The 16657-nt window shown below is 39.3% G+C and overlaps 1 protein-coding gene across 1 annotated transcript; it reads right to left on the reverse strand.

Moving 5' to 3' along the window:
• Positions 1 to 514: 514 nt before the first annotated feature.
• Positions 515 to 15770, reverse strand: stx17 (syntaxin 17). The gene is made up of 7 exons (XM_042490789.1): positions 15615 to 15770; positions 14474 to 14682; positions 14305 to 14370; positions 10721 to 11047; positions 9696 to 9746; positions 6805 to 6891; positions 515 to 3247 (listed from the first exon to the last, which is right to left on the reverse strand). The coding sequence occupies exons 2-7, from the start codon at positions 14594 to 14596 to the stop codon at positions 2993 to 2995; spliced, it is 909 nt and encodes a 302-aa protein (XP_042346723.1). The 5' UTR covers positions 14597 to 14682; positions 15615 to 15770; the 3' UTR covers positions 515 to 2992.
• Between the last annotated feature and the right edge of the window lie 887 nt (positions 15771 to 16657).

The following is a 16657-nucleotide window of genomic DNA, read 5'->3' on the forward strand; positions in this document are numbered from 1 at the left end:
CATTGGGATATTAATTTCTGCATTCGGGAATATTGTGGCACTTATTTAAAAAACTAAAAAAAAAGGAGTAGATGCTAGCTTACCCCTTTGAAACCTGGATCAGTTTTTCTTGTGCTGCATCCAGACTCTTTTCACAAGCATCTAAACCTCTGAAACTTGAGCAAATTGGTTTGACTTGTGTCAAAATCAGGGAAATCAGCAATTTGGGTAGAAATGTCGAGCAAAATGCAAGAAATTTGTCAAAGGTGAAAAAGAAGAGGAGAGTTTATTAGAAAATTATCAGAAAAACAGGGAAAATGTTTGGACAACTAGTTTGAATTACTTTAATTCTATTTTTGAAATTATGTTGTGGAAATATTATTATTATTAATACATTTTTCAGGCAATTTCCTCTTTTTTATTATCTGTTTTTGATAATAATAATAATACATTTTACTCATAGAGCGCTTTTTAGGGATTTTTTTTTTACTATTTATCTGGTAATTTTCTTTCTAACTTTTTTGTCATTTTGGGTTTCTTGTTAAGTGCCTTATTGCCTTTTCCCATAAATTAAAACAAGCTAATTTGCTCAGGTTTCAAAGGGTTAATGACCAATGGGCCTCATTAACTAATACCATATGTGCTAAGAAATGTTCTTTCTTTCCGCACAAAAAAAACCAAAACATGAATGCACGCATACTTACGTCGGGTTCACGTGCGTACAGTCAGACTCGTACTAAACTGACAGGCGCATGCGTTCTATCTACCACGGAAATACCTGTGCCTGCCAACAGGTGTATCATGGAAATAGTTGTAGACCATAGAAAAAGTTGTTTCTATGGTCGTGTTGACACATCACTCGGCAGCCGAAAACAACTGATATCTGCCAGCAAGGTTACATGTCTTAACACCTGTTTGGAGGTAAATCATAATCTTTTATACCCTTTATTTAAGTGCAATTTCATGGTATTATAAATTTGTAGGAGTAACATTAGCCGTCCAAGTCAATAAAAACAATGGAAAATAAAACTCATACGTTTCGATTTGGGTATCCTTTTACACGTTACTCAATTGTTAGCCAGAACTGAGGTAATGTTTTTAATTCGTGATGTTAACGGTTAACCGGTAATATGTTGGACGCTGTATTTTTGGTGGTAACGAATGTGGTGGGGTGGAAGCTAATGTTAGCTAGCAGCGCCGCTCATTCGGCGGTTACCGGTTGTTAACACAATCCTGACTAAGTTGGAAACATTGCACCCAATCTCCAATGCCCCCCTCCGGCTGGCCCGCGAAGAAAGCTCTAAATTATAATCCGCAAACACCCTTAAACGTTGTTAATCACCGTTTACTTTGTTGGTGCTGTTAGCAGTGTCAGCACGGCTAACGTTCGTGATGCTAATGTTAGCACCACTACAGTTAGCCATTAGCTCTTTAGCACTGTTAACACAGGGTTCCCACGGCCATGGAAAACCTGGAAAAGTCATGGAATTTCACACATTTCACCTTCAATGTAATGTAACAGAATGGCAAATTTATTTTCTGAGCTGTCAAGGTAATGTAGCTCCAATATGAGTCAATGTGCGACAACTTTTCTTTTTCTTTTTTCTTTTTTTTTTTTTTAACTGTTACATACATTTTCTTGCTACATTACATAATTTTTAGTCACTGAATTAGTAGAAATCATTAAGAATTAGGTAAAAGTCATGAATTTTTTTGTGTTTAATGTAGTTTGTAAAGTTATCTTCCATGGATATGATAAACGATGGCAAATTTATTTTGTGTTTATTTTCCTCCAACAGTCCACCTCTCCTTTCATGCATGCCAGCCAGCTAGCTGAAATGATGTGTGAATAGAGAATAGAATCTGTTATGTCGGAAAAATGCTGGCCAAGTGGGGCAAGAGAAAAATGTTACTATTGTTCCTTGAAAAGTTTTGAAAAAGTTAAGAAAATTTGTGGGAACCGTATCAACAGTGCTAAATTGGTTTTGCAGCTCAAAATACAGCCACTAACTTTCTGCAACGCAGTCCCTCGCAAGGGGTTTCGAAACATTAAAGTCTTTTCAGCTTGTGTTAAACTTAGACTTTATTTCAGGCTTCTAACCAAAATCACATTCAAAAAACCCTCTGACTTGGTCATGAGGGAACCGGGCGTGCTGAAATGAGTTTTAGGACTCATTCCTAGGGCACTTAGAGACACTTTGAAATACAGTGCCGACTCTTGTATTTCACATCTTTTTGTGTTTTTTTCCCCGACATTCATATGAATATTTTATGACAATAATTGATAAGGATAAAAGGGTGTCACTTTCCTGGTTACTGAATACATTTGCCAAATACATAAGTAAACCAATGTTTTTAAATATTGTTGTCTATTAAAGCCTTCTTTCAATGAATGTTGTTTTAATATGCTTTGCATTTAGCTAAAAATTTGTGTGTTTTCATTTTCTATGACAGCTGGGCCTTCATCACTTGTGAGTACGCATGGTCTGAGACAGTTCTGAATTTCTTCGCAGAGTACAAACAATTTCAGGTAAGAAAATATTCATGAATCCCAGCTTTGTGGATTAAATGTTTGTACGCTTAATTTAAGCTCAGTTTTTTTGTGAATGAGGCCCAATGTTTGTTGGTTATGGCTTTGGGCGAAAGGTTTGCGCTGTGACTTTATCTGGTGTCAGAGCAGTCATGCTGACCCAACCCACACACGCAAAGATGTAGTGTAAATGACTGCTCAGTTGTGTTCAGACGAAAAAAACAAAATTCAGTCATATATAAAATAAGACAATCCATTTACACCATCATCAACGCGTCTGACTCTCAGGTAAAGCTTTTTTTTACAGAATTGTTTAGAACAGTGCTTGGTAACAGCAAAGCTTGGTGACGTCTCGTGTTGAGTCTTTTAAGGCAGTGTGACATCACTTGGGGGCTTGGTTTTTGCTTCTGATTGGTCAGTCAACACTAAAGCCTCAGTGATTAGTCAGCAACGGAGGTCAGAGGACTATCCCAAACTGTTGGGTCATTTGTCCTTGTGTGACTCTGGTTCTGTTTTTGGTTTTGTTGGTGGTGCGGTCAGTTGTTTCATCTGCATTTCCACTCGGGCTTTGCGGTGTTTCTGGACCAGATTGCCGCCGGCAAACCCCAAGGCGCCCCCTCCCAGAGCAGCAGCCACCCCTGCGGCTTTGAACCCAGCCAGCAGGCCTAGTGGACCTCCTAATACACCACCCAGCAGCGCCCCGGCAACCGGCAAAACCGCCAACTTGTAGCCCACCGCCTAGAGAGACAGGAAAAAGAGACTGGTTTAATTTAACATCCTCACACACACACATTTGGAGGCATTATTACTTTGTGGCTTCATGACAGTCTGCGATATAGTTTGGACGTGTCTATCCTTTCATGATCACACATCGACCCATGGAAGGAGGGAAAAAAAGACACAAACAAGCCTGCACGTGTAAATGTAAATCAACACTTCCATAGCTGCATCAAAGAGTTTTCACTATCTCCATGTAGGAGAAATCAGAGAGATGTAGCCTGTGTGTTATTACGGCTGTTAACAACAGAGTGGAACGTGCTCTTTGCTGATGACAATAATGACATGCGCGCGCGCACACACACACACACACACTTGATTAACACTTCACCATTAAATTAATCTAGTTCAAAAGCTAGCATTGCTTGTCCACACCCCTGTGGCGGTCGAGGGAATTTTAATTTCATCTGAGACGAGTTAAAAGGACTCTGGGCACAGGATGTAGAGGAAGGTGGAAATGTGTGTGTGTATGTGTGTGTGTGTGTGTAATGCTGTTTGACCTGATGACAGATTACAAGCTTTCAAACACGTTAAAACATCTGACATCCCTCTCATCTGCTTTATCTTTTCCCACCCCCCACCGCCCGTATAATGTGCAGCCCACTGTATCTACCAGCAACCTTACAGAGAGGTCAACCTTTGTGTGGCCCATTGGGTGAATTTAATTTAAAATAACCATTTCAAACAAGTATTTAATTATATGTGGCATTTATTCTATAAATGTTAGGACTAAATTTCAAATTGTTAAGGGGCACTGCATTTACATTTTATTAAAAAAAAAAACAGATTTTCTCACTTAAAACCTTTTCCCACCTGATTTTTATCAGTCTGATGGCAGTAAACCTGTTTGGGCAATGGCCAATATTTTGGGCTGATCTGCAATAGCCAGTGGATATCTGAACAAAGACTCCTTTTTCTGTGTGCATTTCGTTTAATCTCTGTAAACAGATATAATTAAGTAATGCAGATTAATTTTTTAAAAGAAATCTAATATGAAGCTAAGTTCGTTGACAGACCGTAGCTGCATTTTGGCCAAAGCGTTCTGCCTCTCCACTGTGGACTGTCAACCGTTCAAACGTGATTAGTCAGTACTCCTCAGACTACGAACAGAAACCTGAACCCTTCAAAAATATCAAAAATCTTGTCCTGTCGCTTACAGATTCTGTATAGAGATTATTTCAAACCAAGCAATGATTTTAGCCAAAAAAAAAAAAAATTCAAAGGAATATTTTTGTAATATAATTTTCACTGTAGCCTTGTTATTTTACTGTGTCCATGGAAACGAGATGAACAAAGCCATAACGGTCTCCTTACAAGAAAAGATAGTCTGTTTACTTTTTTGAGAACCAAATCATTTTCGAACTAATTAGTTTTGAAACAAGCTTAGTATCTGGTTATCTGCATGGGAGCGTGTGTTCAGTTGCGCGCCATATCTCTTGCCTTGTTGTTGATGCTCGCTCTGGCCGGCACGCTCACAGTTTGGCTGTACTGGCTGCCTGCTCCAAACACCGTGAAAAAAACTCTGCTTGTATGATCAATGTATTTTTTAGAAATTCTAAATAGAATAGGGGCAGTAGTCTGGAAACCCTATTTTTTTCATACTCTTCTTTTATTCACACCTGGATATCACTTAAATGACATTTCATACTTTTCCATACTGCTGGAAACCCTGTTTCCAGTGTCGGTGTATTACTCTGGATAATCCACAGACTGTGCTGTGAACAGTTTTGAACTACTTTATGACAAAAACAATAATCCATATAAATAAAGTTTATTTTTTCCACATTATTCAGTATAATGCAAACAAGATGTCTAGACAGGGATGTTGCTGTTCATTTGAGTGGTTGCAGGAATCTCAGTAACCAGGACAAATCAGCATGGCTGAATACCATTACATATTTTGTAATTTAGATGAATAGACAGCCTTGGCAGGGGGCTGCATAAAAAGCTATGAAATTGCTGTTTTTCATTTTGGGTTATTTACTGTCCAGCATTAGAACTTGCAGGTTTTTCTCGGCACACAGGAATCATAACTCTGTGTCATCAGTGTCTCAGAGGGTCTTTAATAACAGTGTAATTACTTCGCTCCTCCATTACATTCCTTAAAAGTGTGAGCGAAACACAGATCAAAATACGCAGCTTCATCTGAAAGATGAGCATTTCTTTCCTTTACAGAGCAGTGTGTAGGATTAAGGGTTGGAAATTAGCAACAGCCACCAGCCAAATGCTGGTAAAATATGTAAGTGGCTGCTAAATTTGCTTCACACACCAGCCAAAAAAACAATGGTTATCTATTGAGTGGCTGCTAGATTTTGGAGTCCACCAGCCAAAGTTGGCAGGTGGGCAAAAAAAGTGAATTTCCAACCCTAGCAGGATTTAGTGGCATCTAGCAGTGAGGATTGCAGATTGCAACCAGTGGAAACTTCTTCCATGTGCCAAGTGTTGACTCCTGGTTATGATTCCATCAAAGGTAATTGTTCAAGAGGTTTTTTAGGAGCCGAATTGTCCGCAGAGGTCTCTTGCCCTCAAAACAAATGGACGCATTGATTAAACCAAGTAAAAACTCTAAATGAAGCAATTTAAAAATCAGTTCTTCCGATGTGGTTTTGCTCATTGCGGAGGGGCTGCTAACTACAGTCACAAATGGCCCTCTCTGGAGCCAGTTTTTGGTTTGTTCGTTCTCGACTACTATATAAACATGGCAGTGCAGTGATACGATCTACTTAGACAAGGACACGCTCCCTCTGTAGATACAAACAGCTCCTTCTAAGGTAGCAAAAACATGATGCTTCTTATTTTCAGGTGATTATACACTAAAGAAAACAATTATTTAATATTCAATTTCTACCAATATACATCCTACACACCAGACCTTTAATGGTCAAACAAAATACTGAAAGTTAGAAAATGTCAGTTTTTAGTAGAAAACAATTTGCACCAGTGTGTATTTGAGTGTGTGTGTGTGTATTTGTGTGTGTGTGTGTGTGTGTGTGTGTGTGTGTGTGTGTTTGTGTGTGTCTACGACACGTAGATTAACAAAAACAGGTGATTCATTCTGAGTATTACAGACGAAAAGTTCAACATTTCAAGTGCGTAATACGTGTGAAGGGCACTGAGTTGTCCCTCTGAGTTACACTCAGTGTGTAAGAGTGTATTGAATTGATAATGGAAGCTCGAATGCTGCTCCTGAAAAACTATTAAACAGTCATTCAAACCTCTCCTTAATGCTACACACACACACACACACACACACACACACACACACACACACACACACAGACCCTCTCTTGTCACCCCTCTCATCCTACCTCTCTATCACTCCTCCTCCCCTCCACTCCTCTCTATCCCTCTCCTCTCTCTATTTCCTTAATTGCAGCTTTCCTCCGTATTCGCACGGATCAATAGGGACAAACGCTGTGGAATGGCTGGGAGGCAAAGTGCCATCGATCTCCCCATCTCCCAAACACTACACACACATCAGATCATCAGGACACACACACACACTAACACATACACACCTTCCCTAGGCTCTTGGTCCCCTCCTCCACGTTGGCAGCGGCTGTGTTGACGTTGTCCTCTATGCTGTCAATCTTCTCCTGCTGGGACTGATGCACAGGGGTTGGACACACACAAACACATATTAACACACATAGTCAAGCGAGCCTACAGAAACACACGTGTGTAAGGGCAACCACCTGTCGTGTGTTAAGTTATTTTTTATCTGTTCAAATTCTGCTCCACAGCACAAGTGAGGGGTGTGTAATAAGAGTGTGTGGAGGTTGTAGGTTTATTCAAAGGAGATTTCACTGGGGGTGGGGTTATAGTGTGTGTGTGTGTGTGTGTGTGTGTGTGTGTGTGTGTGTGTGTGTGTGTGTGTGTGGCATTGTGTAGATCTCATGAAATATTCAGAGTGGCAGCTGTCTCTCTCCATGTGAGGCCTGGATGGACACAGTGAGCAAACAACAAACCAGAACCACTTTTTCTTCTTCTCCTCCTCTTCTTCCTCAACACCACTTCCCCTCTTTCACCTCCTCGCTCTGAGCTAAAAGTTGATTTACAGTTTCAGCCCTGTCAGTTTTAACGGCTTCCCTATCGTTGGTGTGGAGGCATAAAAAGTGGCTCTGCATATTGAGAACTAGAGCTGCAGGGATTAGCTGATTAACCAATTAGTTGATTAAGAGAAAATTACAACTATTTTGATAGTCCATTAATAATTTCAGTCATTTTTAGGCAAAAACTAGCTGTGTTCGGCTTTTTAAATGTGAGAATTTGCTGCTTTTCTTTGTTATTTATGGTAATAAACAAAGAGGTAATTTGGGTATTGGACTGTTGGTTGGACAAAAGAAGCCATTTGAACACATCATTTTGGATTGTGGGAACTTGTCATTGCATTTATCACTTTTTTAAAAACATTTTATAGACTAAATAATTGCTTAATGTATTGATAATTTAAATAATCATCAGTTTTAGCCCAATGTGGAACTATAAATGCATGCAGTTGTTGCCAGATGAAACAAAAAAACTAGAAAATCCTGACACTGGATACTAGAAATGAAAAGCGTGAAGTGGGGAGCTCTCGTGGATAAAGTGTGAAAAATGTCTCTGGTTTGAGACCTTTGTCACATCTCTTTCTACCTTGTTTCCCATTATAATCTAACAACTGCATATAATGCCAAAACATAGTCATAAGAATAATAATTATCAAACAAAAAGAAAAATGACAACAACAAAAAATATTCCATTATAACAGGTGCTGATATATTTTTTTAACTAATCAAATAAATGTTCATCTCTGAACGATAAGTCTGAATAATTTCCCATCATGTGATTACACATTTGTGTATGTTTACGACTTGTGGTGGGATTTAAGAAAACATGTTTGCTAAAATGAAAGCGTATTCATGACTTTGACAACCCTAATTGGATTAACAGTCTCATTCCAAGGTCCATTCAGTAGTTGGCTCGAGAGAAGATAAATTTTAACACCTACAGTTCAATGAGAACTAGGCAACTCCATCTGCTGAGGAAAACTGTGTGATCTGATTGAGAGCTTCATTAATAGGACATGGTAATGAGAATGGATTTAAGTTTAATAGTTATCTATGGTTAAAGCTAGTGCTTAAATAATCTTTTGATCTATTGATTTGTGCATGTGCAAAAAAAGTATCTATTCCAGTTTTGGTTAACAGTGCATCATTTGAGTCATCTTAAAGGTAAAAATTAGTGAGATAATATTTTGATTCATTGTGTTTGTTTTATATTATGATATAATATTCTCTGTTTTGAAGCTTTGGTGATCTCAAATGAAATGAAATTAGGCCTGTGTGATATGGAGAGAATTAAATAACACATTTTTTTTGCCCAGTAACTATCGATATAGCAAAGATATTGTGGAGTTGACAGTTGGTGCTTTCAAAAAATATTTGCAAAATGAGATTTTTTATAATTACTGATCAATAATGTCGATATAATGACTAAGTGGGTAAAGGCAAATAATAAGTTCATAAAATTACAGCACTATTACAACATCCAAAATCTAAGACAATATCTAGTCTCATATCAGTATAGTATAATATCGATGTACTGCCCAGCCCAAAATTTAATCAAATAATGAAAACTTTACCTGTTTACAAGACTCTAATATAACTGAATAAGGAGGTGTATGACATTAGACACATTCGACTCTGGTTACTTGTCAACATTTTTTAGAGTAAATAAATAATAAAAAATACTTGATAAATCATTCAATCATTTAGATCCTGTATTTTTTGGTTTAATACAGTTTAATACATTGATCGGCGGCTCTTTAAGACACACAAAGACAAAAACATACAGATAAAAACACAGACACCGGAACAGCCACTAACATGACGCATGTACAGACACAGAAACAACCACACACTCACACTCAGTATTTCCACTGTGGCTGAGCGCTGGAATATTACTCCCCGAACGGCGTACTTCACCCTTGAGACACCACAACAACATGTCTATGCTCTTTCTGGCCCCCACCTCATGCCTCTGTCTGTGTTTTTTACCCTGACTACATCCTCACTCTCTCTCTTTCTTTTTCACTATTAATGACTTCTTCACTCAGCCTCCCTGCTTCTCTCTCTCCATCCCCGAGGACAGAGTGATAATCTGAGCCGTCTGTTCTCCACCTGCTCCGATGTATCCATTGTTCCCCGCCACAACCCCTGTGGACAGCCCACCGTCCTCTCCCAAATCCTCCCTCTGGCCCTCGTCTACTCCTCGATCTCTCCCCCTGCCTTGTTGAAGGGCCTCTGGAAACGCTATAGGCAAACTGCCACTGTCACGTTGTTTACATTCACAGGAGTAGCTGTGCACACATGTAGACGGCGAGATGTGAATGTAGCAGCCAGGAAGTTCACAGTAGAATAGTACTCACATGGACGAGCAAAGAGAACTCCATCACCAAACCGCTCAGTTCCTTCAGACCCTGAGAAAGAAAATAATTATTTAATTGTGATACTTTTCACACAAATCTGCAGCTACAGTTCGTTCAATCTGTTAGACTGACAATCACATTAACTAAATGATGTGAATGTGAAAGGGTCAAATGCATTAGATGATCTTGCTAAAGCAATGATTAATGCATGTAAGCAAAGCAATGTTTAGTACAGCGCAAGGAGACTTCTTTCTTGTTCTTTGAGATTGGTGATTTGATTGTAATTCAACATTGGCCTTTTTCACAGAAACCATTTTGACATGTCACAGTAGGAAAGGTACAAGTTTAAATAATGAAATTAATAATTGCTGATTTCCACGCATGTATATTAGTGCATGTGTATGTATCCTATTGCCTAGCACATTGCTGCCGCCGCTTTTCATTGTGCTGATATGGTAGTTATTGCTGATATCAGAACATTGTGGTAGCAGAATTGCCCATCCTCCAGTTCCCCTGGTTAACACTGTTAGCTCTGTCGGCACAGTTGCTGTTGTTTAAAGCTGTTTATGGATTTAGCACCGTTTGCTGCTGGCCGCCGGCTCAGCCACCTCTATGCTGAGAACCGTGTGCTCTGAATTGATAGTGACAACTATCAACAACAACAACAAAACAAAAACAGGAATGAATCTGTAACTATTGCCATATATTAGAGTTGATATTTTTAGTATTTGATGCTATAATTGCTAGGCTAAAATAATACATTGACCTCCTTTGTTTAGAGTGACATGGACAAAGACAGACAAATATACAGCTTACACGATGCTCTGTCATGAGAGCTAAGATTTGGACAGCACAAGTTCTGGTCCTTTTTTTTTTAAATGCATATGGAGAATATGTTGTACACCTAAACTGGCACATCAAAAGAACGGCAAAACAACAAGACAATAAAAAATTTCTTTGAATTTAAGATAAGTCTAAAATAGAGTTTGATATTCACACTGTATGTTAGTGTCCCGCCCTCATACCTCCTCCAAGTTGTCCCAGGACTCAGCCGCACTCTGATCAGCAGGGATTTCTGGAAGCTGGAGCAGAATTTGCCTGCCAGACACTGGCTCCTCGCACATATCGTCATCAGCGCGGTGACTACTGGAAACGCAGCTGGACGGCTGAGCAGCAGGTGGTGTTGTCGGAGCAGGTTGAGGCACGGGGTTAGAGTGCAAAAGCAGGAAGTCTTGTGCGGCGGCTGACGCCCTGTCTTTGACTGGCTTGATGAGCGCTTCCAGAGCGGCGGCGTCTTCGGCGCGTACCCGTGTGCACAGCTTCTCCATCTCTCTGATGTTCGCTCTCAGTTGCTGCAGGGATACAGAAAAGAAACAGATTTCTCAGTCAGATTGAAGATAATGTCTGAAAAAAATGTCAGAATGAAAGAGACAAAGTGAATGAAATGCAGGGTACGAGGATGCTTGACTTAAGGGGACACATGGACAGACAGAAGGACAAACAAACCTGTCCTCATTGACACAACAATGCACACATAGCACGTCTGCAGACAGGCAGTCTTGCAGGCCCTCCCCTCACTTGCAGCTGAATCCATTAACTGTCATCCATGACATGGTCAGCTCGGCTGTGTCGCCATATGACGCAAAGTATGAGGAATTTTAGAGGTTAGTAAAGCTCCGGTTTCAACATCATTGAAGTAGTAGACATTTATCTTAAAAGTTAAGATAGTTTATTATTAGCCATTAGCCGAATGCCACTTTAGCCGTCTGTTATGTTATCGTGAAGCAAGCGGCTAACAGCTGCCGACTCTGTTTGATCAGCAACGAAAATATGGTACAAAGTCACCAGATGCAAGGAAATTAAACAGGCATATGCACATTATTGTAGTTCTTTTTTTGCAGTACCTCGGACAACCTAAAAATATTGTTTTCACTTATATCTTACAGTTAGCTTGCTGTTTTCTTTTGTTTTTGCACTACCTAGGGCAACTTAAAAATATTGCTGTAATTGATGTTTTTGTGTGTATTGTTCTTTTCTTCAGTAAAAGTAAAGTAAAAATATTTTTTATATTTTTTTACTTCATTTTTTAAAATTCAAATATTTAAAAACATTTTTTTTTAGTATTTTTCTGGGTGTAAGTATCAAGTTAGAAATTATAGTATTGTGACAACCCAGCCATTAATAATAATAATGATAATAATAATAATAATTTAATTTACAAGTTCTCTTGAAACTCAAGTAAGCCGTTGGCACAGATGGAAACAAAATCCAAATTATCCCAAACTACAAATCTACACAACTTATTTTAAATCATTGGAAAAAAATAATAGTTCCGTTTGAGAGGAGTGCTCATACTGACAGTTTCAGCATCCCAATAAACTGCTCTGGTGATGGGAAATGTGTGTGCACGTGCGTCGGGGTGTGGGGTTTAATAAGCTGCAGATATGAGGCTGGGGACCACGAGCCCCCTCATCCCGCTGTGCCCTGAGGGTGACAGGAGGATTACATCCCAGCCATCAGCCCCGCAGGCCGCAGGCTGACCCGGGCTCAGGGGGTCAACGTGCTGCCGATAACACATTCTGCTAATTACACAACATGAATATATATACATACACTTGTCCTGGTGTGCATGAAACAGAAAAAAACACACTGATTAACACAGAGTTAGTCAGGTCGGGAACCTGTCAGCCTACAAATTAACCGTGAGTGTACAGAGCTCAAACACACACAGAGCGACCAAACACTGACTCAATAGCAGATATTCATGATAAAACAGTATTGACTCGGCTCCCCTGTCGCGCAGTGTTTGCTGTGGCTGCTGTAGTAAAGGTGGGGGTACTGATTCTTGAGGTTAGTCAGGCGCTTGGCTAGTGGGAGTAAATGTCAATCATCAGGTAGATGGAGGAGGGACAAAAACAGATGCACTCAAAATAAACAGGCAGACTGAAAAAACATACTCAGACAGATAGATTAGCTCACCTACTATCTATCTACCGGCCTACCAACATCTATCTATCTTCTATGCTGTGGACTATAAGCACACACATCTAAAGCACAGTAACACTACTCTGGATTAACACCATGAAGACACAGGAAAGCACTCTGTGTGCATCCCTGGAGTTTGCAGGGTAATGGTGAGAGGATGGGTTTGTGCCTGTTTGGAGTTATTTCACCTTCAGAGACATGGTGGCTTCCAGGCAACAACATCCTCTGAGACATTTCACACCCACCATGTGAACAAGACTGCAAGTACTTACACACACCAAGATATGGTCGGTTTGAGGTTTGGTTGCAGCTCTTTTCTTGCCCTGATTTTTTAAGAGTGAATTCATACACAAAGTTTATTTAGTCGTAAAAAACGGATTCAGTGTTCGTATACATTTATACAAAGATTAGTTTTTCTGCGCAAGCTTATTCTATATAAACAGATTTGACTAAGTTATTCTGTTGCTTGGTCCACATCTCTTTGCTGGAGATGTTAGTTGTCATGGAGGTGGTTTGGTTATCGCGTAACCTTAGGTTTTGTTCATGTAAAAACTTGTCATATATAGGGGTGCAGCAAGTATGTTGGACCTCGAGTTGAGAATATCAAGTTGCTGTTTTTGTGTGTCGATCAAACACTAAAACATATTCACTTTGCTCATTGGGATATGGCAGAGTTATCTCTTGGTTTACCAACAGTTCTCTCCTTCATTCATATCCTTAAAGGGTAACTTCGTTAACTGTCCAACCTGGATGTTATTTTCCGATGTTTTTGTGTCTCGGGGACTGTCAACAACATTTTTTGAAATTGGTCCAGTATTGAGCAAAACTGCTTGTAATTTTATCCGTTCGGTAAATAAGCACTGTCACTTTACGTCCACTAAAAGTCCTGTTTTTTGCCACTGACAGGCTCAGATTGTTATTATACATATCTGACAATTTATAGAAAGGATCCCTACAAAGGCAGATCTTTTTGTTAAAGAGTACGAATCTTTTAGTTTAACCAGAAACAGCCTCAAAACCACTACTGACAAACCCACCAGACTCCATTTAAATAAGCTGTGATTTTAGTGCGTATAGAGCCAGCATAATTTCAGGGGTCCAGGTTGAACAATACAATAGTTACTCTTTAACTGGATGAAGGCACCTTTCACTGTCCTGCCACTGATTTTCACTGTAGATTTTTAAAATGGAGATACCCCGTCACCACAAATTGGTAACCTTCATATTCCTCCAGAACTGAGCTCAGTGTCAAGAAAATTTGAAACAAAAAATACACTATGCAGTTGCAGTCATGTTTGTTATGCAATTCTGAGACGCAGTGACTCTCATAATCATCTGCACGATGCTCACATTCACACGTCTGCCAGACTTTGTCTTGAATAATAGAGAAATTGCCTCTGTGTTGACATAAACGCTTATAGTTACAGATGTGAATTGTGGTGTTTTGAAGAAACTGGAATTTGTGATATTGCTTGCTGGTTGAGAATATCATGTGCTGGCTCACATCTTCTGTTTCACAAATTTACAAGAGAATATCAATCACAGTCAGGCCATTTATCAGTTTTCTCTTTCACATACACAAACACCTATGTTTTTCTGAAGTTTTCAGAGTATTATGTTCTACCTGAACCGTTCTGCTGGCATTGATATGCTCCAGATGAAGCCGCTCCCATTGCTGACTTTGTTGGAACTGCGAAAAAGAAGGAAAAACTATGTTATCCATCTGTGGACCGGAAGTAAAGAGTGTGGATGTGAGAGTGCGATCATGTGTCCAGCCAGATTTCAGCCGTCACCTTCAGTATGTTATTGTGGTGTTTCTGCAGCCTCTCCAGGTCCGTGGGTAGAGCCACTTTAATGAACTTGTGGATTGGTGCCTCCAGGCGCCTCAGTGTCAGCTTGTTGCCTTCCTCTGCCATGTGTCCTGCTGACTGCCCACAGCCAACACCTCTTTGTAACTTAGACACTGCACCTGCTCAGCTTTATCGTGCTGCCCCCACACACACTGTAAATACCAGCAGAGTATGATTTTAATAAATACATAAATCAAATGAATAAACTCAGTGACACATGCGGGTCTGCCCACACATCTAAAACTGGCGCGTCCATAGGACTAATACATTTTTTTTTCTTCTTGCCAGCTTCCCCTGAGTGAAAAGAGTAACTTTAGTATTACTACACTTGCATGATACACTAACAGTATAGCATCTCTGCAGAAACGACTACTCGATCAATTAGCTGACAGCAAAGTAATCCACAATCTGGATAATCTATTGAATTTCTTAAATAGGGCTGCTCGATTTAGGATTGCAATGTGAGTTGTGGTTTTAGTGGGAATGGTCATTTTTGCATTTCATTTTCACCAAAAAAAAAGACATTAGTCATTTTTGCTGGGGTCTGTACCAAACAAACATGTTCCCTTACATCTGGAATATGATTTGTAGGCAGGGGCTTGTCTTTAGCACCACAATGCTTTTTTATTTTTAGAAAGGTATGTTGTGAAATAATTAACGTTTATCAGAAACATAGTAGCTCCTTCAGGTTGAATATCGCACTCAAGCTATTGCAATGTTGATAATATTTTCATAATTGTGCAGATAATATCTACTGCACTGTTCAGACGAGCCGTTTAAAGTATTTTTTGTAAAACCCATTATAGATGTGTTGATGTCAAAGTAAGGAAACAGTTTATTTTAAAACTACGAATCAACTTGCAACAGATGATTCATACACACGTACGGTTTGATAACAGCTGGCTAGTTAGCTAAGGAGCTAAATGAACATAGTACCAGCATGACATTAGCTGTTAGCTGAAGTACTGAAGCTTGTAGTTTCTGTTAGACATCAGCTGATTTATCTAGAAATTCTTGAAACACCAGTCTACTGCCGACCGTCACACTCATAAATGAAACTTAAAGGACATACGGAAACACTTACCACTGAAAATATCAATCCAGGATTTAATTTACATACACTAGAAACTGTTATGAGCCGCTATACTGTTTGGGAAATTACCGATTCTCTACATTTGATAGTTTTAAGCAACGCTTTCGCTTTTTGTTCTGACACTTTGCTGTTTGTAAACAACTCTCTTCCCAGTGCGTCCAAGAATAGTTTCCGACCTCAACCAGCACCCGCAGCACATTGTGTTCCTCATCACCGTGACCCGTGACCGTATTGTTAACGACAAGTGACATTTCTGAGACAATATTTCTGTTAATGACTCTATTATTGTGTGTTTTTTAGACTAGGAAAATGCAGCATACAAAATAAAAATAAGAGTCCAGAAACGTTAAACACACGTGAAACTGATATATGTATACAACTAGGCTTACTGCTGTTACAGTTATCAGTTTTATTCCAATCAATTAAATATTTGATCTAAATATATGGGTCAAGGCTGTGGTAATTTAGGGTTTAATAACATGGCATTACATTCCATATTATACATATACAGTATTACATATGTCTTCCACACTCATATGAAATAAAAATAAGTTAAATAGATAAACTACAATAAGGGACTGTTCGTTATTTATGAGAGGGGGTGGTGGAAAACAGGGGAGGCACTTCAGATATTTTTTAAGCTCTTCCAAAAACAGAAAGGAATGGCAGAGAGGAAAGGGAAAAAATAAAAATAAAAATGTGGAAAAAAAGGTGCTTGAGAGATGCGTGTATCAAGAGAGGAAGATCAGGTGCCCACAGGGACTGCTTATGCAGAAGGACCATAATTTGGTGCTACGCCCCTGATTGAATTAATCATTATGAAGGGAGATAAAAGTTACATAAAATGTAATTGTTAAATGATTAACAGCAATTTGGGGATTTTTTTTATTTTAAAAATGTTTTTGTGGTTAGTCAAACATTGTTTAGGTGAGTGGGGTTTTGCTGTGGGCCCCTCGGACTTCACAGCCTCAAAATTTCCCACATCTTGGCTACATCCCTGCTGTGTATGGGGTCATGATGTTTGATGTTTGGTA

This window comes from Plectropomus leopardus, chromosome 7, assembly GCF_008729295.1.
Source record: "Plectropomus leopardus isolate mb chromosome 7, YSFRI_Pleo_2.0, whole genome shotgun sequence".
NCBI lineage: Eukaryota > Metazoa > Chordata > Actinopteri > Perciformes > Serranidae > Plectropomus > Plectropomus leopardus.